At 41.9% G+C, this 27,384-nt stretch overlaps 4 protein-coding genes across 9 annotated transcripts in view; 3 read left to right on the plus strand and 1 right to left on the minus strand.

The window, feature by feature from the left end:
* Window positions 1–797: 797 nt before the first annotated feature.
* On the plus strand, window positions 798–2,833 carry rhoh (ras homolog family member H). Its single transcript, XM_068650781.1, has 2 exons — window positions 798–1,029; window positions 1,537–2,833. The coding sequence occupies exon 2, from the start codon at window positions 1,752–1,754 to the stop codon at window positions 2,319–2,321; it is 570 nt and encodes a 189-aa protein (XP_068506882.1). The 5' UTR covers window positions 798–1,029; window positions 1,537–1,751; the 3' UTR covers window positions 2,322–2,833.
* A 1,433-nt stretch (window positions 2,834–4,266) lies between these two features.
* On the plus strand, window positions 4,267–7,756 carry chrna9a (cholinergic receptor, nicotinic, alpha 9a). Its single transcript, XM_049719770.1, has 7 exons — window positions 4,267–4,515; window positions 4,600–4,745; window positions 5,621–5,775; window positions 5,899–6,079; window positions 6,251–6,602; window positions 6,686–7,257; window positions 7,370–7,756. The coding sequence occupies exons 1-7, from the start codon at window positions 4,470–4,472 to the stop codon at window positions 7,538–7,540; spliced, it is 1,623 nt and encodes a 540-aa protein (XP_049575727.1). The 5' UTR covers window positions 4,267–4,469; the 3' UTR covers window positions 7,541–7,756.
* Window positions 7,757–7,893: 137 nt separating this feature from the next.
* On the plus strand, window positions 7,894–9,765 carry LOC125968830 (GTPase IMAP family member 4-like). The gene is made up of 2 exons (XM_049720274.1): window positions 7,894–8,317; window positions 8,390–9,765. Exons 1-2 carry the CDS (start codon window positions 8,275–8,277, stop codon window positions 9,763–9,765), a joined length of 1,419 nt encoding a protein of 472 aa, XP_049576231.1. The 5' UTR covers window positions 7,894–8,274.
* A 993-nt stretch (window positions 9,766–10,758) lies between these two features.
* slit2 (slit homolog 2 (Drosophila)) overlaps window positions 10,759–27,384 on the minus strand; it is a 102,028-nt gene continuing 85,402 nt past the window's right edge. Inside the window, exons 15-40 of one of the 6 annotated variants that reach the window (XM_049719738.2) lie at window positions 26,537–26,700; window positions 26,245–26,268; window positions 23,026–23,176; window positions 22,816–22,890; window positions 22,466–22,609; window positions 22,226–22,369; window positions 21,992–22,158; window positions 21,422–21,554; window positions 20,823–20,891; window positions 20,509–20,580; window positions 20,147–20,218; window positions 20,003–20,074; window positions 19,311–19,474; window positions 18,154–18,278; window positions 17,968–18,065; window positions 16,849–16,988; window positions 15,892–15,915; window positions 14,909–15,002; window positions 14,614–14,751; window positions 14,125–14,365; window positions 13,918–14,048; window positions 13,689–13,843; window positions 13,230–13,584; window positions 12,938–13,152; window positions 12,726–12,769; window positions 12,028–12,266 (exon numbers count right to left, since the gene is read on the minus strand). In XM_049719738.2, coding sequence (XP_049575695.1) covers window positions 12,174–12,266; window positions 12,726–12,769; window positions 12,938–13,152; window positions 13,230–13,584; window positions 13,689–13,843; window positions 13,918–14,048; window positions 14,125–14,365; window positions 14,614–14,751; window positions 14,909–15,002; window positions 15,892–15,915; window positions 16,849–16,988; window positions 17,968–18,065; window positions 18,154–18,278; window positions 19,311–19,474; window positions 20,003–20,074; window positions 20,147–20,218; window positions 20,509–20,580; window positions 20,823–20,891; window positions 21,422–21,554; window positions 21,992–22,158; window positions 22,226–22,369; window positions 22,466–22,609; window positions 22,816–22,890; window positions 23,026–23,176; window positions 26,245–26,268; window positions 26,537–26,700 — 3,304 coding nt within the window. In that variant the 3' untranslated portion in view covers window positions 12,028–12,173. Of the gene's footprint in view, window positions 12,267–12,725; window positions 12,770–12,937; window positions 13,153–13,229; window positions 13,585–13,688; window positions 13,844–13,917; window positions 14,049–14,124; window positions 14,366–14,613; window positions 14,752–14,908; window positions 15,003–15,891; window positions 15,916–16,848; window positions 16,989–17,967; window positions 18,066–18,153; window positions 18,279–19,310; window positions 19,475–20,002; window positions 20,075–20,146; window positions 20,219–20,508; window positions 20,581–20,822; window positions 20,892–21,421; window positions 21,555–21,991; window positions 22,159–22,225; window positions 22,370–22,465; window positions 22,610–22,815; window positions 22,891–23,025; window positions 23,177–24,751; window positions 24,770–26,244; window positions 26,269–26,536; window positions 26,701–27,384 lie in introns of all 6 variants that reach the window. The other 5 variants (XM_068650780.1, XM_049719734.2, XM_049719736.2 and 2 more) reach the window with 5 other exon arrangements.

Genomic DNA, 27,384 nt, shown 5'->3' on the forward strand with positions numbered 1-27,384 from the left:
TCAAAAAAACTATTAACTATATACATATTCAAGGGCAATATCATAGTGCAATAGGTGTGGCTGCGATCAGATTCATACCTAACATCTGACGCTAAAGATACTTTTGTCATATTCAGAACCTGTTTGGGAACAATTCTACTTTATTTGCGTCATACAGTACTGACTTAGAGCCACCGACAGAGATGCTGCTAAAATCCTATTTGTGTGTGAGAAATTACTTTGACCGAATTTCTTATCTGACAAAAACTTGGCATTAAAACGGGTTGTGTAGACTTATAGACTTATAGACTATATAATTGAAAGAAAATAAATGTTATTGAAATGATTTTTCCCAGGTTTACCGGTCCACATGCAATGTTCCGTGTTGACACGAATGAGTAGAAAATTATAATCAGACAAAGAGCATTGCAAGCACATTTTGTGTCAGATATAAGTGCACGAAGCCAGTTATAATATATAAAATATATAAATATATATAAATATAAATTTGTATAAAAAATTAAATATAGTATTATTATTAATGTATTGTTGTCCGGATTGATCTGTACTAATGCTCACCACATAACCAATTTATTATTATTATTATTATTATTATTATTATTATGACTACTATTTATTTAATTATTTATTATAATTCCTGAGTCTTTGATATTGTTTTGTTTTTTGTATTAATTGCTGTTGCACTGTTTTCTCAAATTTGAGACAAAAAATTGAAACGCAGAAATATGAACATGCGAAATGCTGCTGCTGTGAGGGGGATGTGTGACCCTCCTCTCACCAAAAAGCGGATGTGCTGCTCTTGCCTTCTTTTTTTCAGTGGCTTTACTGTCACCTGACAAGTGTTAAAATATAGCGTAGACAGAAAGGCATACTTTTTAAGCGCGGTCTTCCTGACGGGGGAATCAGTTAGTAAGTAAATAAATTGGTATAAGTAAACAGCAAACTTTTCAGAGTCGTCAATGAGAGACATCCGGCTATCTGCAAAAAAGACTGCAAGCAACTGGCAAGACTTAAAAACGACGGAGAAAGGTATGTTTTTAAAATACATATATATATTCCTTTACATTTAATTTTTTGGGGGTAAAACAAACTGTGATACGTAATACAGTCAGCTCAGAAATGAAGTGAGTTTTAAATTCATTACCCCTGTGCAAATAGTCACAATTACATTAAAAGTTTGATCTGGCAAAGAAACTATTACGTTTATACTAGTTCCTTCTCAAATGTTAAATTCGATGGCGGATTTAGAATAAAAATAAAATATATCATTATACTAAGGATTGCAAATCGTAATACAGCAAGAAAAAGAGCTTGCATATCGTACACTGAAGGTCACAACAAAGGTGACTTCATTGTCAACTTACCAAAAGTAACAGCCCTCACGCTTGTACACTTTCATGATTGTAATATCTAAATTTAAGTCTTTATTTTTATTTTTAATAACATTACAACTTTATACTCTGATTATTTTTGAACATTACCTTTGACACTGGGCAACACGTATGATTTACAGTTTCCTCTTCATGTCTTCCTCAGAACACCTTTCATTTGGCCTTTTTCACCTGTTGACAAACCACAGAGCCAACAAGGTTCACGTTATAAGAACGAAAGAGACACCTGGGAAATTTCCTAAAGGAGAAAACATGCAGTACGTTTAAAAACGATGGACGTACATACGTGCCTTTGACAACCTTGAGGCGTCGTCCCTCCGCAGAACAGAACTGTTCACATGATCTGAGCCGGCTGCAGAAATGTCTGTCAAATGTGTCTTGGTCGGCGACTGCGCGGTGGGAAAGACGGCCCTCCTGGTCAGCTTCACATCAGCAACCTTCCTTGACGTCTACAAGCCCACAGTGTTCAACAACACCGGAGCGGAGGTCTACATGGACGGTGTTTTGATCAGTCTGGGCCTGTGGGACACGGCAGGCCACGACAACTTCAGGCAGATCCGACCTCGATCCTACCAGCAGGCCGACGTGGTGCTCGTGTGCTACTCTGTGGCCAACCGCAACTCTCTGGCAAGCATTCAGAGTAAGTGGATGCCCGAGGTTCGGGAGAACTTACCCACGGTGCCGGTGCTGATGGTGGGCACCCACACGGACCTGCGGGAGTCGGGTACGCATCGGGGCAACTGCATCTCTGCGGCAGAGGGGAGGTGTGTTGCTCAGGAGGTGCACGCCAAAGGCTACTTGGAGTGTTCGTCCTTGACCAAGCGAGGGGTCCAACAGGTTTTCGAGTGCGCCGTGCGGACCGCCGTCACCCACAACAGGAGGCAGGCCAGGCGACGCATGTTCAGCCTGAACCAGTGCAAAGTCTTTTGACCTTTTATAGTGGACGCTTTAAAATTTTCAAAACTTCAAGCGCAGATGATAATTTGCCTTCTAACGAGTTCATACCAAGACCATTTCAGTTTTATTACAGCTTGAAATTTTTTATCATTACATTATCAGTGGTATGTCACGCTTTTTTTTTTTTTAAATATATTTTATTCAAAAGGTTTACATTTTATTTTAAGGAATATTATTTTTTTTTCTGATGGGCTAGGAGTTAACACAGAATTGAGTTTGTGTTATGATATATAAATTTAAGATACATGTCACTGATTGTAGATCGGTGCGTTCGTTTTGCACCACTCATATAATAGGTTCGATACTGCGCCACTAAAAATACAAACACAATATACAATCTTCATCCGTCAGAATTCTAGAAAAAAGGGAGCCTTATTGTCAGTCTTAAAGTTCAAGTATATTGTCAGCAATGTACTTTTGAATGTGCCTTGAAGTTATTTAAATGCATTAAAATCAATTTTTCAGTTATTAAAACGATAACAGAGTCTGCCGTGGTCTCTTCTTGTTCTGCTCAGACACACTGTCACCGCAATGTCTTATCCTCCAGTCTGCACGCACACACACACACACACACACTAAAGTTCACACAGGTAGCGTTATGAGCAAATGGAAGTCAATTGCCACTTTTTGTTGAAAATAAAGTCAAAGCACAACCATCTTAAATTCAGCCATGCATTTTAATGCTTGGATACTAATTGAAGAGGATTGGCTGGACTCACATTAGCTTCTACTTTACATTACTCACATATATCATTAGTTTCCAAGTGCAGTATGTTTCCAGGCCTAATTTTGTCTGTTTCATTAAATTCTTCTGAAGCATGACTCTTTTGAATAAAATCTACGAGACAAACATGTCATAGCGTAAAAAGCTGAAGGAATGACCCATCATTCATGTTGAGATCCCAAATCAGTTGTAAAGACAGAAAATCGAACGAGATCCAAACAAATTGTCCCTTGCGTTGCGTGCACTCAAGACATACTCCTGATGTGCGCATCCTTAGAACCCACAAGCCCGCAACATTCGTTTTCATACACGTGTGTGCCCACACAGGAAACACCTGGGATATGCGAGCAGCATTTCTTACTGACATCGACCTTTTTTGCAGTTTGTTGAGGGATCCATCTCGAGTATAGTATCAATATACTGAAAAGGGTGTTAATAAACACACATTAGATATAAAAGCATCCCCACAAACTAAAACTCAACATCCCGTGTGCGCCAGACATGCTGAAGGTGAGAAAAATCGACAGTTTTATTTTACTATATTGAACATCTATTTTTTTAACACATATTTTCCCCCCACACAGTGGCAATAATAAACGCCTGAAATCAATGTGCATTACGTCCATTTGCTTTATTTCACTACTTATTATTTTTCTTGCCTCTGTAGTCCACAGAGCCTGTAACATATTATTTATTCATTTGGATTATTTCCTAATAATGTTAAAATTAGGATTGGAAAATCAACTAGCACCCCGACGGATTATTTAGTCAATTTTAGAGGCCTTTCCTTCTGATTACTTACATTACAAAGTCTATTCTTCTGATTACTGTGCTTTTGTCATAGACTCCCCACTGTGAGTTGAAATCTAATCCTGGATCTGTGTTTAGTCCATTGGTGTGTATGACATGTGTCACATGCTCCCTGATATGTGTGCTGTTGCTGACTGACCTGGCACACACAGGGTCAGCGTACATGCGTGCGTGTGTGTGTGTGACATTGATGTATGCCATTGTATTGGAGCGTGGTGTTCAGCGATTCACACAGCTGGTTGTGTGCATGTACACGAGTGACTTATGCAGCGAGCGTCCCGTTTCACATACTGTCTGCGATATGTGATCGCGCCATTGTACCCTGTGGGGGGGTTTGTGTGTGTGTGCGTGTGTCATCTCCTGTTACAGAGCAGCCATCACACACATACATGCACACAGTGACAGAGGCAAACTAACAACTAGTGAAGCATTGACGCTATGACGAGTCGTTCTCAGCCTGCGCAGGACAGAACGGACTTCAGAGAAGACTGATGTTTCATTTGGGCTTTAACTGAACGGTTTCACTGTCTTTGCGGTTGTCCCATTGTTATATATATGGTTCAAGTCACGCCCTCATCTTGTTGAAAATGAAACAGGCGGCACTGATTGTTTGGATCAGCCTTCTCGTGCAAGGTCAGTTTTGCATGTTGGACCCTGTTTGACTTGAGCAGACTGAAATGTTCTTGTTTTTTTGTCTTCCTACTCTTGTTCCATCAGTGTGTCAGGGGGCCGGGGGACATTACGCTCGCAAACTTCTGAATGACTTGATGGAGGACTACTCCAATGCTTTGAGGCCTGTAGGGGACACTGACAAAGCCCTCAATGTCTCCCTTCAGATCACGCTGTCCCAGATTAAAGATATGGTGAGTGCAAAGGAAATGACCCGTATTCATCACGTAAAGACGGCCCGAGAGCATCATTGACTCATTTGATAAGTGCACAGTTACTCAACTTTAAATGAAAACTCACCTGGGGCAGGGTATCAAAATAATAGACATCCATAGCCACAAGACTGAAAAATGTAATTGCAATGCCTATTAAATTGATACTTCTAATTTTCAATTTGAATTTATTTAACATCATTACTCTTGGGCAATACAGTAAATGTGTATGATACAAACAAAACTATGGACAGTGGCAAAAAGTCTGTAAAACATAAATGTATAAATATATTCAAATATTTGCTATTTTTATTTATTAAACAAATAAATGTATAATTTGTGTTCTTTCTCAGAAAGGGCCTAACCAACAAGCATATCTACTGCTGTTACTGTATAGCTGTTCAGAATGCTTTAAATGATGTTACAAATTTACACAGATTCTTGAAATATTATCTTTCTTCAAAATGTCAGTGACTTATTAAATGTCTAAAAATAATTGCAATAATCAAAAACAACAATTTGTATCTAACATCAATAATCCAACAATGTACATACTAATTTCCCCACTTTCTTGACTTGTCATTCCAGATGAATGATTACAATATCAGTTTAATTAACCAAGAAAGGATTCATTTTAAATTTGACCAGTGTCAGAATTTACTGCAAACACTAAAATATATTCAAAATTAAAAATCAAGGATCAGGTCAAAAAATGCTTGCCTGCTAGTGTATTTCCTCTTAAAGTGGCAATTTTTATTTAAGAGCAGTTTTTATTCTCTTGAAAATTTCCCAAAAGTTATCATCATTATTCAGATTTCATTCTTTTATTCTAATCTATTTTCTTTGTGCTTGTGCAGGATGAGCGAAATCAGGTGCTAACCACATACCTGTGGATCAGGCAAGTGTGGCACGATGCCTACCTTAAGTGGAACAAGGAGGACTACGACGACCTGGAGATGATCAACATTCCGAGTGACCTGGTTTGGAAGCCTGACATCGTCCTCTATAACAAGTTAGCAAGCACAAAATCACGATATGTATGCCCATCACTTCCCTTACCTCAATGCACGGAGCGTCATTATCATTCTCAAAAGCAGTCGTATCTCCATCTGACTTGGGTCCGATATGTGTTCAGAGCAGATGAGGAATCGTCAGGTCCGTCCAACACCAACGTGAAGCTGCGTTACAACGGGGAGATCGTCTGGGACTCACCAGCCATCACAAAGAGCACGTGCGTGGTGGACGTTTCCTACTTCCCGTTTGACTGGCAGCAGTGCAACCTCACATTTGGCTCATGGACTTACAATGGGAACCAGGTGTGGAAAAGCAGGTGAAAAGTAGGAACACAAATTGTTCCAATGAGTTGGAAACAGTGAATAATCCATAATGTCAACCGATCTGGCGTCCATTTTTTCAATGTGGCCTTCAGGAGAAAGATTCTGGACATTCTGGTCTTTTGTTTTCATTCAGTGCTGCTTTCCACACAGGTTGCTGTTAGCTTAGGGATGGACAGCGGCGACCTGTCTGACTTTGTGGAGAACGTGGAGTGGGAGTGTCACGGCATGCCGGCGGTGAGGAACGTCATGATGTACGGCTGCTGCTCGGATCCATACACTGAAGTCACTTACACCTTGCTCCTGAAGCGCCGTTCCTCCTTCTACATCTTCAATCTCCTCCTGCCTTGCTTCCTTATCTCCTTCCTGGCACCACTGGGTTTCTACCTCCCTGCTGACTCCGGGGAGAAGGTGTCGCTGGGGGTCACCGTGCTGCTCGCGCTCACCGTGTTCCAGCTGCTGGTGGCCGAGAGCATGCCGCCAGCGGAAAGCATGCCCTATATAGGTTAGTAGTTGCATTTCAGATGATCCACAAAAACATGGCAGGTCCAACACCCCTCTATCTCCAAATGCCTTCCTTTTCTCCAGGGAAGTACTACATTGCCACCATGATCATGATCACAGCTTCTACCTCTCTCACCATCTTCATTATGAACATCCATTTCTGTGGAGCTGAGGCCAAGCCAGTCCCTCACTGGGCTAAAGTCCTCATCATAGACTACATGTCCAAAATCTTTTTTGTCTATGAGGTAGGAGAGAATTGTACCACTCCCGAGTGTGAGAAGAGCCCTCTGTACCCCGACGAAACCGTGAGTGAGACAAGCTTCGACCCTGACATCCACCACCTTGGCAGCGACTCGTACAAACACAATGGCCACAGCATCCATTATCATCACAGCCAACATTGCAAAAAACAGGACCAGGTCAAAGAAAACAACAAACAGCATTACAAAAACCACGGCCATCGACCGGAGGGGCAGGGAGAGGCCGCACAACACTACCACCATCACATCACAAATGATGAGGACTACAAGGCTGCTCCTCATGCTTCATACCTCCAGCATTTGAACGGAGGACTCAAGGAGCAGATCCTCTATCCGGAGGAGAAACATCTGATCCCAGCCTGCCCGTGCAGTTGCCCCTGCCTCCAACACAATCAGGTACAAGAGCTAACTGAGCTCATCAGTTAGATTGCCAACGATGCTTGGACTTTTCACACTGTCACATCGCGGCTGTCCGTTTCAATGTCTCATTTCTATGACACTACTTTAGGTGGTGAAGAACATCCAGTACATGGCCAACTGCTTCCGTGAGCAGAGGACTACTTGCATCAAGGCTGCGGAGTGGAAGAAGGTTGCCAAGGTGATGGATCGATTTTTCATGTGGATCTTCTTCATCATGGTGTTCCTCATGAGCATCCTGATTATCGCCAAGGCATCCTGACAGTTTGTTTTCAACACTAATCCTCAATGATCCCCCCTGAGTCACCTAATTCTCATCTTAGAGGTGGAATGAATTGGAACTGTCTGTCTACAGTACAATGAAAGGTGTTTCATATGTCAGTACTGTGCGGTCGCTGTTTGCATGTCGTCATTTTGTCTGTGCTTTGACACTTAAGACCTGAAGGGATCATTAAAACAATTTAGGCTACAGCAAGAAGCTGCGTGGACTCTCCATTATTGATGGTTTGAAAGACAGCCATTCAGCGATAGGCGTGACAGTCCTTAAGGTCAGTGGCTATTAGCAAGGTAGCAAGATATTAACAAATGGTCACCAAAAAAAAGATATATTGTCATAATACATCTGGATAAAGATGAAGGCACCCTGGTGCTTTGTGGATCAGCAACCAATCACCTTGGCTTTACAAATAAAAAAAACTAAAACTAAAAATAAACCGAACTGTGGACTTTGATCACAATGACCACAGTCGAGTCATGCAACTTCTCATCGTAGTGTTATCCCCCAATGGTCCTGGAGCTGTAATCTGAATGATAAGAAACACAAGGCTGACAAGACTTTTGAGACAATCTTGCTCAAGATGTTTGAATCATGCTGATGACAGCAGGTCAAAAGGGGTTTGTTGTGTCACTGACCCTACACACCCACATTAAGAAAACCCCAAGCTACAGGAACGTGTTGTTGCTCTTCATTCTTGCCGGTTAGCAACTAGAAACAACATGTCCTCCTCTAGCAAGCAACTGTGCTCCAAGACAAGAACAGGTAAGTATTGTGTCACTGTCTTCTTCAATTTAAACAACTAAAAAACACTTTCCAAATGAATTTCAAATCTAGGTGGAAAGTCATGTTCCTCCTTGTCAGAGATCAGACTGGTTCTGCTGGGGAAGACCGGCAGTGGAAAAAGCTCCACTGGCAACTTTATCCTGGGCCGTAAACTCTTTGACGCAAAAGTCAGCAGCTGTTCGATCACCCTTCGATCCCGGAGAGCCTGTGGAGAAATCTGCGGTAAGCACCTGGTGCTCTTGGACACTCCGGGAATTCTGGACACTTCACGGACTCTGCAGGAGGTGCAGAGAGAGTTAAGGAAGTCTGTTAGTCTCCTCTTCCCAGGTCCACATATCTTTCTCCTCATTGTTCGCATTTCACGGATAACTCAGGAGGAGAAAGAGGTGGTGCGCCAGTTTAAACAGGCCCTTGGTTCTCATGCTCTACAACTGTCCATTGTGGTTTTTACCCATGGAGACTGTCTGGAAGATGGAGTTTCTGTGAAGCAGTGTATGATAGACATGTGCCCATACCTGGAGGAACTGGTGACAGAATGTGGCGGAAGGTACTGTGTCTTCAACAACCAAAGCTCCGGGAGCAAGGAGAAGACATCCGAGCTGCTTGCCATTGTGGACTGTATGATGAAGGATAATGGAGGAACCTGCTACACCAGTAAGATGCTCCAGAGAGCAGAGGAGGATCTGGTTGGCATGCAGCAGGAGGAGCGGCGTTTGCTGAGACACAAAGAGAAGCAGCTCAAAATGAAACACGAGGAACATATTAAAATCAGGTATGAAAGGGAGCTTGAGAGACTTAAGCAAAAAAGTGGAAGCGTGATTCAGGAGATGGCAAGACCGATGCCAATCCAGATGGAGGAGGCTGAGAGGAGAGAAGTTCCCGAAATACTTGAGGAAGCAGCCAGCAGGGAGAATAGTCTTGGACAAGGTACGGAAGAGATGGTGAAAATACATAATGAGGAAAATGAAAGGAAAGAAATTGCCATCAGACAGACAGAAGATATAAAGAGAGAAGCTTTGCAGGAAGAGCAGGATAAACTCTTCTCAAATTCAGAGGAGCGGGACAAGGAGGAAAAAAAGCGGAAGAAGCAAATGGAGGATTTGCTCAAACACCAGAGTGAGGACGACTGGGCGACACAAATGGAAAAACTACGAAAAGACAAAATAAATATTGAATCCCTCATGCGGCAGCTCAAACTCCTCAAGGTGAAGACAGATGAGTATAAACGCAGAGAAGCGAACCTCAAGAGACAGTTGGAGCGGAGAGAAGCGTGTTCCGTGTGTTCTTCACGGCCGAGCAACGTGATCATCAGGAAGAAACGTAAGGACAGCACTGTGATGCATGTGACTGGATTTGTGCAGGAGATGGGACTCACAGGGCTCAATACATCCTTACAGGTTGCCAGGAATGCTTGTTGTATCCAGTAATAGCTCTACGTCCTGTTTCTTGTTGAAATGGCAACCAGAATTTTTTGTTGTTCATTTAAAACCTTTGGTTAAAGATTGATAGTCATGAAAAGGATCAATATAAAGATTTAGGAAAATGTGATAAACTGACGCTGACCACGCAGTAGATAACAACCGAGTGCCTTTGTTCCATCAGTGGCTCAATTTGCAACTGTAAATCGATTGTTATATTTGGCTCATTTCTAGCAAAACCTAGTTAGCTAGCTTGCAAACAAAAAAATAAAAAATAAATCTTCCCAGCCACAATTGCTAATTTACAAAGCAGTTTGCTGGTGTTATTCAAGTTTCCTTGTGTTTAGGCTACTATCATGTGTTGAAATTGTTGGATTTATGTCAAACAGCAAATATGTGCTCAAATTTGTGTCATATAATGTGAGCCTGCTATATTTAATAAATGGTTAAGTTTGCCTGAAGTGTCTCTGTTATGTGGACCCACATAACCCAACATTGGGCTATGGGGTCCAGAAACTTGCTTGCCCATATTTTCATCATTTTCTAACCAGATTCCATATTGTTGGTCATATTTTGTTGTTGTTCATTCAAATTTGGCAGCTTTGATCATGACTTTTCTTTGGACTTTATGATGTAAGTGTGCTGAAAAAATACAATGTAAAGGAACATATGATGAGGATAATAGAGTTTCAATTATTATTTTTTTTTAACTGGTATGATTTGGTTAACTTTTGCATATACGGTATGTCCACATAAAAGCTTTAAACCATTGCGCAATCTCATAAAAACTTTTGTAATCGTACTACAAATCCAGAAATTGGTTCTGTACTTTACGCTGGAATCCATACAGTTCAGTGAGGAATAACAAAATGCCCACATTCAAAAATAGAATTATTACAATTACTACAGATATGATCAATTTGGTGTAGTTTTTTAATACCTCCGAAAAAATTCCAGACCAGGGTATACTATTGTGACAAAAAAAGGCAGAGGTTAAGGATATGAGGTAAATATTGGTTTTAATTAACAAACATCAGTCAGGGAACTGACATTAGTCTTGGGGGGTGTGGAGACGGGATCTATCAAGCACAATGCACACGTGTAGAGGTGGGGAACATATTTATCTGTTACACATGGTGCCCCTGTACAGTGGGAGCAGGAGATTCTATATAACATACAGATCAGGATCCAAGTCTACGGTACAAAACTTAGCAGCAACATGTTAAACATCGGAGACCATGGGGCTAACAAAGTAGTTTCATTTAGAAAAAGTCACAGTATCCTTTAAGCATAAATTTGTTAAAAAGGTAAAAACAGTTCTAGGCATCCTCTAGGGTCAACGCTACTCACAAGATCTGTGTTTCGTATACTCTAATATAAAGACCTTCTGGTAATGAATGGCACAGTACAAACTCTCAGGAAACGTGACAAAAATATACACTGTCCTCACGTCACATTTGCAGCTTAAAATGTAACCAAGGTCTCTGGCAAACACAATAGATTCCCAAAAAACAAACAATGACAAACAAAACCAACTTCGCTTCAACCAAAATAGAGGACACCATTGTTAGTTCAGCTATCTTGACAGATTATGTCTTTTTAATACAAAAATAAGGACAAATATAAATTAATATATATTAAAAGAATCAGAATTGATACATGGGGGGGGGGAGGACCTACTTAATAAGTACAGGTATTTATGATACAATAAATACTCATGACTGGGGAGTACTGTATAATGTATTGAACCTGGAACTCTGCTACGGGTGAGAGTTGCTGTATGAAAAACTTTTGAGGATTGTGTAAACAGTCTTTTTTGTGTTGTGGTGAGGCAATTTGGGTTTCTCCTTACCACACACGACTCTCAGAGGATGCCGGGGAAGTCTTCAGGACGCGTGGATCCTCCAGGGACGAGACAGCGGTCGGAGTCATCGTGATCCATGAAAAGAAGTAGATGCGAGGAAAAAGTCAACTCTTTTTTTTTTGTCTTTTTCTCCACTTCATAATAAAAAATAAGTCTGTTTTTGTACTTTACAATACAATTCAACATCCCCACCGAGGAAGCATCAATCATCAGTCCAGCACTGACAAGTAAAGAAACCGTTAAGTCTCTTTTTTTTTTTTTCAGGGTTTTTAAAAAAAAAAAAAAAATGAGGGAGGGTCTCAAAGAAGGAGATGGGAAGCAAGTAAGGCGGGCAGGTACACAAAACATATCTTGCAAAGAGAAAAGTCTTTTTTTTTTTTCTTTTTTTTTTATGTGGAACACTTTGTACAGCCACACTTGACAATTTTCTCCACTTCCTGAACAAAAGAGGAGCCGTCAGTGCACTGGAAGGTGTATTTCCTGCGTTTGCTGCGGAGGGGGGTGCAGCAGGTTCCTTGTCCTCCTGCTCCCCCCAGGCAGCTGCCCCTGCACTCTAGACGGGAGACCTTCTCCTGGGTTTGGCACGCCGCGTAGCCTTGCTGTCTCTGGTAGACATCTCGGACCCGTTCCCCTCTGCAGGCCATCTCTGCCCAAAATAAAATGGAGTGATTATCCACTCTGTGGTCCAACAATAGAGAAGTTGGATTTGAATGGCACAGACAAAGTGGGGAAGATAGTAAATGAAGATTAGGTTAAATGAAAAGACAAAGACTTGAAGCATGTGACACTTCAGAGAAGTTATTTGGAAACGCCCCCAAGCAGCTTTATTCTGTTTGGTCCGACACTCTCATTGAAAGGAGTTCAGAACATTAGACAGAATTATTCTCTCCCTTTGTGTACAATCTACAACACATCAATTGATGGATTAAAAAGGTAGATTAAAAAAAAAAAATCGAATGTTTTGTGGGTTTACGGTATCCTGGTAGGTAGGCCTACATATTTTAAAAATAACACTCACACTGCTCACAGAAAATAAACACAGTGGATGAACACTGTATAAACTACATGGCAGGATGAAAAAAAAAATCAAACCATGTAGTCTCACCTGCGTGACCCCTCGTGTGGGAGTGAGCAGAAGCTCAGGCGAGGCTGATTCGGAAAAGCAAGTGTTAGAAGTGTTAATGCAGAAACAAGAAATATTGTTAGATGCAGACAGTGAACCAAGCAGCTGTTCAGAAAGGATAGTCTCTTCAATAAAGAGATTGTTCAAGCTCATGAGAGTCCATTCCATGTGTCACTTTGTATTACGAAGGTCACCTTTATCGCATGCCTCTCCGGTGAATCCGCTGTTACACTCGCAGTAGGCTTTGCCCAGTCCTGACACTCTGCATTTGCCGTGTTTGCAGCGAGACAGGCTGCAGGGATTGGTCGCTTCCTGGTCCTGCTCGTCACAAAGGACGCCGCTGAAACCGGGTTGGCAGCGACAGGAATAAGAGTAGGAGTTGATGGCCAGGCAGGTACCATGAATACACCTGGGGATGAAAAAAGAGGAGCGTATTCAAGTATCGTGAATCTATATCACAACATCAGGTCAAAATATCTGACTCACTTGTTGCCATCACATGGGTTGTTGACTTGCTGGTCGCAAACTGGTCCAGTCCAGCCCGGGTGGCAGGTGCAGGTAAAGCCACGATGTCCCGTCGGGTAGCAGTCTCCCTGGACGCAGGCGCCTCTCTGGCAGGGCTGGCAACCAGGCTCCACCCCTTGCCCGAGCCACCGCCGAGTGCCGGTCTGTGCCGCCCCGGCGCCCGCAGCTCCTGAGCCCAGCCCCGCTCCGAGGTCCTGGAGCTTTCCGTTGATGTAGAGGTTGCGGAGACAGCCGTGGAAGCTGGTGCCATTCCGCCCACCTGAGCTGTGCTGCAGGGCTGACAGACCCCCAGATGCCGAGGCACGCTCTGGCATACCTGGAACCATCGCAATAACAAACATTGTTCAATGAACACATGAAATCAAGCATGTGCCGTCTTATCGACGAAGCGACCTGTGAGTGTGTGCTCATCGTTCTTACCTCCCAGGTAAAGCGGGGAGTCGATGTTGAGCGTGGACTGTTTGCTGATGGAGTTGATGGATTTAGGGGCCCCGCCATCGATAGACAATGACAAAGTTTGATCGGATGCTACCAACTCCACCGCATGGAAAGTGCCATCATTCACTGTCTCCACACTGAGGGACAAACAGTGGAATCATCTGTCATGTAATTTAGTGAGCGCACTTTAGCTTCTTTGTGTCCCACAAACCTGTATATGGCAGAGGGAGGATAAGCGCCAGTGTCGTAGCTGACCCGAAGGCGCCCCCGATAAAGCTCCATTGCAATGTGATCATTATCCCCCTTATATAATAACACCCCACTGTCCTCATCTGTAGCGATCTGAGAACACAGCGCGATATATATGAGAATGCAGAAGGTACTTCCAATCCAGATTAACGGAAAAGACATCCCGCACCTGCAGGCTAATGTTGGTCTGTGGTGAGATCAGATTGGAGGGAAGCTGTAGGTAGGACTCCCGGTCCACAAAGTTGACACTGACGAGCGTTTCGCAGCGCTCCCCCTCGTAGCCTTGGAGACATTGGCAGCGGGGGTCGGTTCCCATGACGACGCATTGCGCCCCGTTGAGGCAGTCGTGGTTGTCGCAGGGGCTGGTGCGAGGAAGGACCATTGGTGGGGACAAGTCGCAGAATAACCCACTGCAACGCACACACACATTGTGTAAGAATGATGGCAACACGCTTCGGGACTACAGCTAATGAATCACCACAAGGGGGAGCCCTCCTACTCTAGTTTTAGAAGGACCAGGTAACAACAAATCAATAGCTACTCAATGAATCCATAATTTTATTTAACTTCATTTAAGGCTGTTAATTTACAATATAGATCATAATATATAAAATAGGGGCTGTAAAAGAGAATATTATAATGGATTTGCATCGCTCACCTGTAGCCCTCTGGACAGACACAAGTGTAGCCGTTGATGGCGTCAATGCACTGAGCGCCATTTTGACACTTATTTTCATCGCAGTCGTTATAGTCCAGCTCGCAGTGGTCTCCAATATAACCTGGGGTGCACTCACATCTATGACACACACACACACGGATTGCCCACATGCATTAAAACTTCTTTACTTTTTATGTGAGATTTGCTCTGACTCAAGTACAGTGGGAGAGGAACAAGACAGAACTGCTTATGATGCCAATGATTGTGTGAGCACATGTACGTCTCGCCCACTCACTTGTATCCCTGAGGGGTCAAAATGCACTTTGAATCGTGTTGACATGGATTCAGTTCCGGAGCGCAGAAATCCAGTTTCTCTTCACACAGCTCTCCTGGGAACACACACACACACAAAAACACACAGACATACTTTCAGCTCGAACAACTCTGACAAGCTGCATGCGTCTGTACTGAGTGTGTGTGTGTGTGTGTGTTTGTGTATTGTTTGATGGATGGCTCTCTTGTGGGCAAGGCTAACGCAGAGGTCTGACAAATGATCTAATCTGTGGGAATGTCATGTCCCTGATGATATTCCCAGGCGCATACCGGTGCTCCTCAAACTCAGAACTTTTAAATTGATTAAAAGAAATCATGAGGGAGTAAAACAGAGCTCATGACAGCATCCACAATGGGAATAATTATAAAATTACTTGAGGATCTGTCTGCGATATGTTCAGTGATGGGTGATATTTATGCCTGTTTACAACACTTAGTCCTAAAAAAGTGATGTTAAAATTTATAGAACAGCATTTTGAAAGAATATTTCTTTTGGTGTTCTATTTTGAATGGCCATTTCATGAGTGTGGAATCTTCCCATTTTGACATTTATCTTAACCTTTCTGCAAAATTCATCACCTACCTACACCTCTGCAACATTGCTAGCCGTGTTCATGAAAACGCAGTCGTGGAAGTGGCGTAAAATACATTGCAATCCTTTAATCATTTCCACTGCATGACCAAAATCATTGCACGTGAGGCAAGTCATTTGAATAACAATAATAATTTACTGTCTGTAGTATAATAATATGCATTCAGCAGCAAGCAGCAATTTAAACAAAAGTGCAACGTGAATAACAGTCGAAAATTGAGGACATGCAATTTGAACAGAGTGCACAAGCATTACATGCTTGAATGAATATCAAATTTCCAATTAGCACTGCTAAATCATTGAAAGGAAGGGAGGAGGGAGAGAGGGAGGGACAGCGAGACGAACCAACTAACCTCTCTCCACCTCATTGGTAGCAGCTGCAACCACAGTAAAGACGGCGGATGGCGGAAAGCAGAGCGAGATGAAGAAAAAGACAAATGACAGCGAGATAGAGAGAGAAGAGCGCCACAAAAGTTAGCAGTCGCACGTGATTAGCGCAACGCTAAAGCAGACACACAGCAGAGCAGTGTTAGAACAGAGTAGAGAGCAGTGATTCCCAACTTATGTGCCATGGTACATTAGTGTGCCTTGAGAGATCATTAGATGTGGCAGGAAATTGGAAATGAGCCAATTTCCACTTCATTGCTTGGAAAATTACGGTGCATTTACTAAAAATAACACAAATTTTAAAGCAGTGATCGTTGCATGTGTGGTTTGTATGTGTTTGTAGTCTCCATCTTGACATGTGTGGGATATTGACACTTTTAAAAACGGTCTTAAGACATTTCTTTTTAAAAAGGCATTTTCTGTAGCACTTTGAGATTTTTTTTTTTAAATGTAAAGTGCACTATAAATATAATTTATTATTATTATTATGATTGGGGCGGAGCTACAGAGTCTCAACGCAGATGTGTGTGTGCTCGAATTTTTGTCCAAAATCAATTGTTCTGTAATCCTTTTATTTCTAAGGATAATGTTTCAATTGTTCTGTAATCCTTTTATTTCTAAGGATAATGTTGTAAGATTAGTTTAAAGATATATAAAACTTTTATATATATTGCAGTTTAAACTACTAATCAAAGCCAATTATAAAAAAAATGTTAGGGGGGTTTTTGTCAATTGCATTTTTTTTTTCAAATAGGCAATTATTGTACATACTTTTTATGACATTTTTATTTAGTGATGTGCCCTGACATTTTCTAATGTAAACTATGTGCCTTGGCTCAATAAAGTTTGGGAAACATTGGAGAAGAGTACTGATGTGAGTGTGCGTGTCACCATGGAGACGACATTAGCCATCTGTTTGTTACCTGTGTATTCTGGTGAGCACATGCATGTGTAGTTGTTGATTCCATCGACGCATGTCGAGTTGTTCTCACAGTCGTTATCTTCACAGTCGTCGATGTTAAACTCACAAGAGTCGCCCTCAAAGCCTTCGGGGCACACACACCTTGGAGCAAACACACACACTGCATTGTCAGCATCATCTACTCTACATATTCCCGGTAGAAAGTCATTAATCTGTTGACATGAGCGTGCCTTGAGTTTGTAAATACAGTTCACACGCACACATCCACACACTCACACACTGAGCACAGTCGGCGAGGTAAATTATGGGACTAATAAATGCTCTCATGCGGCATAGAAGGATTAATATGTCATTTTGTTGTCAAGCACAGCTTCTCACAGCGACTAGCCACAATCCCCCAATACCGAAGCAGGAAAGGTTACTATACAAATAATGAAACTGAAGACAAAGCAGCTGGAAAGTTGAAGAGTTTGCTGGCGTCACCTTGTGGCCACTTGCCCAATCATGTGATACACCGTTAAAAGAATGAGTTCCTGGGGATTTGGATAATGATGAATATTCTATAATATAGATGTGCAGGCTCGGCGAGCACATAAATCAGACTGGAATAGTAAGGGGTTAATGTAGAAAGTCAGGAGAGAAGGGGAGGGAGAAGCATTTATACTGATTTATTTTCCACGTAAGGCAATTTCATTTCCACATCTCATAGGTATGTTTTAAAAATGTAACATACAAATTCCCTGTGACAAATGGTGGGCAGAAAATGCAAGTAATATGAATGTAACGTCAAACTGAAGGAAATAGCATGGCCAGAAGATAATTTTCGTGAAAGTCAGGTAAGGTGACCAATGTACAATTTGCTATGTGCATCTCATCTTTTTTTTTTTTTTTTTTTTTTTTGAAGCATAAAATCTGATCAAATTATTATTATTATCATTAAATTCTGACTGTTATGTTCAAAAATCCACATTGAAAGCAAATTACCTAGTGAGGGCTAAATTTGGTCAGATTTTTTTTTGCATTTGATATACATTTTGGGACACTGAGGGTTGAGAAATAACCTCTTCATTAAAAGCCATTATAATACCCGACTACAATCTGCATAAAAAAATAATCTTACCAGAAACTACCTCCTTCGCCTTCCTTTAGATGACAAGTTCCTCCATTCTGGCAGGGATTACTGATGCAAGCATGAATGGGCTCCTCACAGTTCTGGCCCTACATAGACAAGGCATTCTTTCATCATTAAAAATCCTCATAACAATCAACAAACATTCTAATCCGTTCATGAGATCCTCTGTTGTACCTTAAATCCGTATGGACAGGTGCAGCGGTAGAAATGCACCGGGTCATTGAAGCAGGTGCCGTCATTCTTGCACGGGCTGGACAGGCAGGGCTCACATTTCGCCTGGATGCTGATATCTACTGGGCCTGTTTGTTGCAGACACATTACATGCAGCCAACACCACATAGATGATCAGTTTGCATAGTTAACAAGCTCAGACATGACCGCTAAATTAGATTGCGTGGACACACAAGCGCACAAACACACTCACGCACAGACATCGACTTGCACTGAGTGTCTTTTGCTTTTAGCGGTCAGAACGATACACAATACAGGTCCAAACACGGAGTTGCAAAGGGGAAAAGGAGTCTGGGTGGATAAGACGAGGGATAACCAGGGCGGGCCAATATCAAGGAACTGGGGGAGGCGTGACTGAGGAGGAATAGGTGATGAGCTACTTTACCTGGCACCAGAAAACCACAAGGCCCCGGGACTTCTACAGTGCGTCAGTTAGATTAGGTTAAAAATAGGATTCAGTCATGTGATCATTGTCAGAAAAAAAAGTATTAGTTCACGAAAGATGAGATTTAACTTTAACTTCAGACAACATCCCACCAAATAATCACTCGTGTCAAAATGTAAGCAGCTTAAATGTGTTTTCTAGGGTAAAACTCGGAATTGGCGACTTGTGGTCTCCTCTTGGAGTCCTCAATTGCGCTCATTGTACACATTACAGATGTGTACAATGGAACCTATGAAGCAAAATGGCTCTGAGGTCTTACAATCTATAATCGTCAGGAAACCACTGAAGTCACAGAAAATTCCAAAAATTCCTCGGGCATTGACTCCATCTTATTGAGGAATTTTGTGGCTTCTTTGCTACACTTTCACAAAAGATGGACCAAGAACAACAAAAGATTGGAAGAGAAGAATGTGAGAAGAAGGAAAATACACAGTTATATCACACTCGCTTCAGTCGCCAGATCAACATGGCCTGTCGCCATTTTATCATGGCAGCTCTACAGTGATTATTTCAATTTCCAACTAGCAAAATGCTCTCAAAATCCAAAATAATCAACCCAGAATGGATTGTGTTCAACCTCATAGGTTCCGCAGTTTCTCCTTCTACGTGCCGCTGTGCTGTTGAAAGTAGAGCAAACATCGCACATTCCACATACCTGTGCAGGTGAACTTCTTGGATGGCGTGGTGAGCAGCAGTTTGTCGGTCATGTCGCCGGGCCCCGCGCAGCGGGCGATGCCGGGTTCTTTGTAGCCACTTTTCACCCAGTCGGACAACCACTGCATGTGGCAGTCGCAGTGCAGAGGGTTTGCTCCCAGAGCCCTGCCACAGACATATTTAATAGTTATACATTAAAATATAATGTTGATCCAACATCAACTTACCATTGAAATACTCCAAATGAATGATTTAAAGAAATATTTTCAAATACATATTTTATATTACCCATAGGCAGACCTGCACATCTCACGATTATGTTTTCTTAATATTGTTTATTTTTTTCTGACAATTTAACTCCCATCACAGTTTTACTATTTTTTTCAGTTTTAATGCACCTTCACAAAATCCAATTGAGTGGAATCAGTCAAAATAAAAACATGATCAAATCCTGCAAAACAATTTTGGTGGACCTGATTCCCTTTTTTTTTTTTTTCGGCTACTTTAGTGATGCTTTCAGTCTCATTCAATGCCGTTTTATCCTTACCCACAGCGCACTTCAACTGCAATAAAAATATATTGTTAAATCTTTGCAACCTTTCTGAAGGTAGATTTCTTTTCCCCCCAGAGCTCTCATTAGCTTGAGTACCTAAAGAAATGGTCAGTGTGTGTGTGCATGTGTGTGTTGCTCACAAGTGTGAAAGTGATGACAGGTCTTCGAAGGCTCCTTCTGGTATGAGTGATATATCGTTTCCATGGAGGGACCTGAGAAAGAGAGTTTAGTGAGACGAGTCTGGCTGAGTTCCTGCACTTCGGCTCAACTTTGAAGATACTCACAGCAAACGCAGAGACTTGAGTCCATCGAAGGCCCTCACTGGTATGCAGCGCAGACGGTTGTAGCTCAGGATTCTTTTTGACACAAATTAAACATGTTGCCATGGAAACACGAGCACAGAACCAGCTATTTGTTATTATTTGCGGCAAGTTATGCTTGGCCACTTTCATACAGACAGATGCAAATATGACTAACTCACAAACACACAATGCTTTGGTTGACATGGTGATCAGTTTGCATGAAGTTTGATTGTTGTTTTATATTCACGTGATTTCAGAAGTCAAACAGGATTTAGTAGGAGACGCTGTGTGAATTTGTAAATGGCACGCACACACAAAGAGCGCAAATCAAAAGCCAGACTCACAGGGTAAGCAGCTCAGACATGTTACTGAGGCTGTGGTTGGACAACGTGCTGATCTGGTTGTTACTCAAATCACTGAAAAGGAAACAATAACAAGTCCATAAACACACACAAACACACACACACACACATGCCGTTCTATCAATCCATGTGCGGAACATAACACATTCCGAGTGATACTGTACAGATCTCTGACAAAATACCATTGGGTTACTTTTGGCAGCGAGCAAAACCACAAGGCGCCGGCACATTCTATATTCTAAATGTGTGTATCGTTTCCCTCGGTGTAAAAGTGGAATGTGAGCACAGACACTTACATGAGCGTCAAGTGTTTGTAATCGGAGAGCTCCACAGGAACCTGAGTGAAGTGGTTTCCATCCAGATACCTGGCAGGTGGAGGGATAGAGAAAAGAGACAGAACGACAGAAAGAGAGAGAGCAAATGAGAAGGAAGAAAAACGTTATTTAATCATGTGAGAAATTCCTCATCTCCAGCAGAGTGTGCAGTCATTTCAGCATAAGCCACAATAAACACGAGCGTTTAATATTCCTACAGGCATCCTATTACAGTTCAGTCACCGTTTCTCCAGCTTGCTTCCACGCACACACATGCATCAACCTGAAACCAACCCAAAATATTAATTGCTTATGTTAATGATGAAAAATGGCGTGATGAAAGGAGTTTCTGCTTAATTTTTGCACTAGTAATTTAGGCGAGGTGTGTGTGGTTATCATGTCCGACACGCAGCTCAAAGGCTTTGTGTTTAAATCTCAGTTTCAGACTCTAATTTGTCATGAGTATGTGGCATTTTGACCTAACTAATAGAACAACATCCAAACTGAATCAGCACCGTGCTCACTGATGATAAATGGACCTGTTGCAAAGGTTGCAACGTGCATTTGATGAAATCACTCACAGCTCAGTGGTTTCTTTGGGCAGGCCTTTGGGCAAAGCGGTGAGGCCCTTGTTGCTACAGCGCACCACCGTGTCCAAGCACGAACACTCCGCCGGGCACCTCAGCACCGGAGAACAGCTGTTGTCATCGTTACCTAGTGAAGATGGATAGATGGGACATGAAGCCACCCAGGGAGAGCAGAGGAAGGATGATAGCTTTCTTTTTTCTTCACCTACTGCTGTTGCATTATCTCTCATTTTGCAAAAAGAAAATGATGTGATGAGTTTTATTTGCTTTGTCTGAGTAGGAAAGTTGACCAAAATATTAACGCAATGAAATTATTTTAATTTGTAGTAGTGAAGTTCAACTTTATGTCTTTTACTTTACTGTCTTTGTATACTCAAATGTATTGCTGAAAGACACCATCAGGTCTAAAAAATAAAAAAAATGGTACCAGTTCTGAGAATTAAAATAAAAATATAATAAAAATATTATCAAATGTAACTAGTTGAATTGCTTTTGAAAAGTAATCAAAACAGAAACAAGCTAATGGTAAATATCATCCAGAGAACTATTCTCACTCCATCATACCGTCTTCACAAGCAAAGTCTTGGACAGCCACATCCTGGATGGGGATCTCTTTCAGGAAGTAAGGACTTTGGCAGCGAGGGTTGCCCGTGACAATGCGTTTCCTCCTCAACCAATCACCGAGCCAGGCCAGATGACAGTTACAGTTGAACGGATTGGCCAAAAGGTTGCTGGAGATCAGAAAGTGGCCAGACATTTATTCATTTTCTCATTTTGCCTTTTCTTGCTTGTACTCACAGAGTCGAGAGCGAGTGGAGTGTATCGAAGGCTCCGGGGTTCATGGAGGTGATCTGGTTGTCGTAGAGCGACAGCAGACGCACTGAGCTCAAACCCACAAAGCTACTGTTGCTCACGCAGCTGATGCGATTACTCCGCAGCATACTACTCAAACACACACAAACATATGAAGTTCAAATGACTCACAGTAGAATTCTAATACGCAATACAAATGTACTATACGTGTGTGTGTATACCCACAGCGTGCGCAGGCCACCGAGTCCTTTCAGCATGCGGTGATGTACATTTTCTAATCTGTTGGAGGTCAAAATGAGCTCGTTGACCCCTGAAGCTCCTTCAAAAGTGCCCTCCTCTATGTCAGCGATGCGGTTATTACTCAGGTTACTTGTACGGGAGAAAGAGGGGCAAAGGAAGAAAAAAAAAAGAAATGTGAGACATTTAAGGGTGCAAACAAGGGAATTCAACGGACATGAAAGGATGAGGAAGTAACCCTCTGCAAAGACGAGTGTTTTCTCTTCATGACCTGAATGTGACTCGTGTGTGTGTGTATAGCGACTACGATCCACTTAAGCTCACTACGTCTGACTCACATCTTCCTCAGATGGGGTAACTTTTTGAAGATCCCTGTCGCCTCAAGGACAGTAAATTCATTGTTGTTCAGACGCCTGAGGGGAGAGAGGGAGCCAGAATATGTTTAGAGGACAACCACAGAGAAAAAAGAGGAGATGAAGGTTGACGCAGTCTCTTCTCATAGCCACTTGATGGATGCACTTGGTCGTCGGCGACAGTAAGTGACTCACAGTTCAGCAGTGTATTGAGGGATGTGGTCTGGTATTTTGGTCAGCTTTTGGTTGGAGCAGTCCACTGTGGTGCCCTCGCAGCGGCATTTCTCGGGACAGGCCAGGTCGGCGAAACAGTCTCCTCCCAGCTTGCTGCGGTAATCCTCCGTACCTGGTTACGATCACAACGGCAGGGTCACAAAGCTGGCGGTATGCCCGTCGCGCATGAGTCGAACCCCAGCATGTACTGGTAATCGCCTCCAAAGTTGACAAAAAAAATCCATACACACGAGCTTTTTTCATCCTGTCAAACACAGACAGAGGTTGAATTCAAAATGCTTGCACACGCAAACACACGCAGACAGTTCTGGTGTCTTGCATCTTGGCCATGCTGTAGGGATTGGCAGGGCCGTTCCATGGTGCTTGACAGAACCATGTTCCACTTTTAGGAACTTGGCAGTCACATGGTTAGATCAAGCACAAAGGAACAACCTGCTCACCGACTGCTCCTCCGCTGGAACACGGGGGTGGGGAGGGTAGTGGCAGCGAGCGAGGAACGAAGGGGGTAGGAACAGGAAAGGGAGAGGAAGGATCAGTTCCCACTAAGTTTGCTAAGGAAAAAAAAAAAGGCCAATTTATATTCTCTGATTTCAAAAATAGTTATTCATTAGTTTGTAATGCCCCTTCGAAGGAAACTATGACTACGATGCGGCCCGTGACTAAAATGAGTTTGACACCTTTTTCTTAGCTGATAAATTAGGTCAAATATGAATTCATTCATCTTCCAAAGCGTTTAGCCTCACTCAGGTCACCGGCAACTGTTTAAATAAATAAATTTAGATGATATATAAAATACAAAATGCAAATACAAATGTTGGCCAATCAAAAACTCATGGAGCTCGAAGCGTCGTCATGAATTCAGCAGCTCAGCGGGCGTAAATTTTTTGGGTTTTTGTAGCACGTGTCATGGATACTATCACATGACATCAGTGTACCTCACAAAACCTCAGTTCAGTGAGCATCAAAGGAAAATCTTTTTTTTTTCTTTGGCTTTTTTGTTGTTGCAGCCTTAATTCATGCGACTTGTGCTTGACCTCAAGACAGTTTTAGGAATAGAATCATTTATATGATAATATTTTACCATAATCATGCTGCAGCAATGAAAAATATTAACATCTCCACATATTTGTTTTTAGACCAAACTTGTGAGAATTGTCATACAAAGCGAGTGATGGGAGGAGAGGCCAGTCAGTTTGGTAGAAATTGCCAAGGAAAGAAGTTAAAGCACTTGGGAAGGAGAAGACAAGAGCGACCAACAATCTAAAGTAACAAATCCAAAGACGACAGGGGAAAACTGAGGGACGAGGGGCATATTATTGAAAAACAGAGGAGGCTGCCTTGATCAAGTCAATGGAATGAAAGAAAGAAGAGGGGAGGGAGGGTGGAGGAGGGAAGCAGGAGAGAGGAAGTCGAAACCGGAAGCAGGCGTGAGAAGGACATAAGACATAAGAAACAGGAAGTAACACTGATTGCAGGGGGAGGAGGAGGAGAGTTACAGCGCCAAGAGAAGCTTTTTAGGAACACACGCATACACGCACTCACTCACGTACGCACAAAAAAATAGATAAACCTTTGGTTGTTAGGGCCACCATCATCTTGTTGTTTATAAATGTACACGGGGGAGGCACAAGGGTCAGGTGTGTGTTTCGACGCAAAATGGCATCTATTTTGTGTGTGCGTTACTTACAGCCGACATGGTGTACTCCTGAGTATGTGAGAGAGGCAGTACAGAGGAGAGAAGAAGGGAGTTCACTTATTTAGTCAAAACAGGAGGCAAGAAACGAATAATAAGTGGAGAAAAGAAAGTAGGGAAAGTTTGTTTCACAGGCAGGTGAAAAAGAGTGTGTTGGCATAACATGACACACGTTCATTTGCTTGCTCTCCAAGCACAAAATAAAACATTCGATTCAATTAACAGCCGTCTTTCAATTGAAATGGAGAATTGCATATTTGTAAAAAAAAATATATATATTTGTCCACACACGCTTCCGTTATGTACTCTTAGCTTTTAGCAAGTTACCAGAGTGAATTATGTGAAAAGATCACTTCAATTATAGAAACAGCAATAGAATCAAAACTATTAAGCCACATGTAAGGATTGTAATCATAATTATGAGCTGCCCGAAGGTTTAGTCAACTTTTAAACCGACAATCTTCTTAAAATATTCCGTTTTTATCTGCATGTGGTATCTGAGCTTTAAATCCTCGCTTCCCCAGTGAGCCTCTGAGTTAATGACTGCAGTGAACACACACAACACACACACACGCGCGCGCACACACACTGCGCTCTGTGTGCCGCTGCAGTAATGACCACGCCAGCAGCTTCCATACAACTGTCCGATTTGCATATTTCCCAGCACCCCTCCGTGCGTGGCAAGCGTGTGCCCTTTTGATGTTGTACGGTGGACAAAACAGACAAAGCTGCTGGCAGACACACGGCCATGATGTCTTTTTATTTGCGCCTGTGAAGTGAGCTGCTGGTTAATAAAGTTTTGTCTTATTGCTCCACGTGCATGTCATGCAAAGCTCACAAATCAATTTTTTACTATTCTCATTAGAATGGTGGGTGCAGTGAGTGTGATGAATAGTTTATGTTAACATCTGACACATTCGAGTAAGGCAATGGTCACACAAAAATGTGTACAAAAAACCCCTGAAACTGTTTGGGGCAGTAAAAATTCAAAATTTAACATCTGCTTGTAGATGGAGAAAAGCATGAAAGATTATTATTATTAGTTAAAAGACTATAAGAGAAATTTACGTGATTGGGGATGTGCCAATGAAAGTCAGCTGGGAGAGGCTCCAAGATGGATTTTACAAAGATAAAGTCTTAATATTATAAAAAAAAAAAAAGTCTGACTCGTTCAAGAAAAATGTTGAGAATAAAGTTGTAATTTGAACAGGTGAGTGTACCACAAAATGTAAATTTACCAATCTGGGACCTCTATGGCCACATATTGATCCAGAGATCATTTTTAAAAACACTTCTGTTCATGTGATGCCGTTAGAATTACTTTGCAGTCTGTGTTTCAAGCGGACTTCAAATCGGAACTGTTGTGTGAAGAATTTGAAAGGTGTCAGTGAAAGCACGGCACTCCAAAGCGTGACTGCATTCTGTGACGGAGTGTTGCGCACACACACTCCACTCTCACACATACACACATGCTTGATGTACAATACCTGGGATGAAATATTGTTCTCTAGCTATTGCAGGGAAACAAAGAGAGAGTCAAAGTGAAGGAAACACATCAAATCCAAAATTGGATTCCAAGAAAATATTCTTTGCTTGTGTGCATGTATGCTGAGAGAAAAAAGTCTGAGGGGAAATACCAAGCAGGAAGACACAGTATGAAAGCGAGAGCGAGACGGGAGCTTGTCAGTTTGGATATCCCGATTGCCCGCGTGTGTGTGCATGGGTGAATGTTCAGTCAGAAGAACAATGAGCTCTGTCACGCTGTGTGTTCATTCATACCTGAACAGCGGAACTTCTTGCTCTTGATTTGTCCGATTCGTTTGTTGGCAAGCCGCCGTGGGCTGGTGCAGCGGGCGCCGCTCGTCTCGATGGGATTGTCCTGCAGGTAGTCGGCCAGCCACTTCAGGTGACAGTCACAGATAAATGGGTTTTGAGCTAAATGCCTGTGACACACACATACAGGGTACACATAAGTATACACACACACAACATATGGAGGCAGTAAGAAAGATAAGGTTGCTTGCACAAGTCGTAATCTTACTCCTTACTAGTTGATTTATATTTAATACAGAACAGTAATTGGTTTAGATAATTATTGTGTAGAAATACTCTACAAGATTTTGAGCATATTTCTGTGCATGTCTATGGGGAAGATTAAAAAGCTGTTCAGTTTCATACTTATTGATGACTGCTTTGTGGTTAAACATTGTTATCAAAGATACATTTAAAATGCTGCATACAAAGCTAAGAACAAGTTACTATAGCAACAGTTCAGCTGATGCGCTCAGTCTTGTAATGTGTGTATTTAAAGACTCATCCACATTTTGTGTTTAAGAGAAATGCAAATAGTAATATTCATAACAGTAAGCCTGAAATATTATTTTTCAATCGTAAGTAACTACAAACGAAATTTCTATAAATAGAAAAGTCATTAAAATTAACATTAAATTATTTATCGAATTCATTCCTAATTAATTAAATTAAGAATTAATAATGAGCAAGAGGTTCGGTGCACCTTTGACTGATCACCAGCCAATCACAGGAGGACATATAGACAATTAACCATTTACACTCACATTCTTCATTGAACCCAATACAAGCAGATATACTTGACAAAAATACTTTTT

Source organism: Syngnathus scovelli, chromosome 5 (genome assembly GCF_024217435.2).
Source record: "Syngnathus scovelli strain Florida chromosome 5, RoL_Ssco_1.2, whole genome shotgun sequence".
Taxonomy (NCBI): domain Eukaryota; kingdom Metazoa; phylum Chordata; class Actinopteri; order Syngnathiformes; family Syngnathidae; genus Syngnathus; species Syngnathus scovelli.

Coding starts and splice junctions, on each gene's coding strand:
- LOC125968830 (XM_049720274.1), top strand. CDS start 8,275: ATGTCCTCCTCTAGCAAGCAACTGTGCTCCAAGACAAGAACAG. Junction 8,318..8,389: donor GTGCTCCAAGACAAGAACAG/GTAAGTATTGTG, acceptor TTTCAAATCTAG/GTGGAAAGTCATGTTCCTCC.
- chrna9a (XM_049719770.1), top strand. CDS start 4,470: ATGAAACAGGCGGCACTGATTGTTTGGATCAGCCTTCTCGTGCAAG. Junction 4,516..4,599: donor GATCAGCCTTCTCGTGCAAG/GTCAGTTTTGCA, acceptor TTGTTCCATCAG/TGTGTCAGGGGGCCGGGGGA. Junction 6,603..6,685: donor GGAAAGCATGCCCTATATAG/GTTAGTAGTTGC, acceptor CCTTTTCTCCAG/GGAAGTACTACATTGCCACC.
- rhoh (XM_068650781.1), top strand. CDS start 1,752: ATGTCTGTCAAATGTGTCTTGGTCGGCGACTGCGCGGTGGGAAAGACG.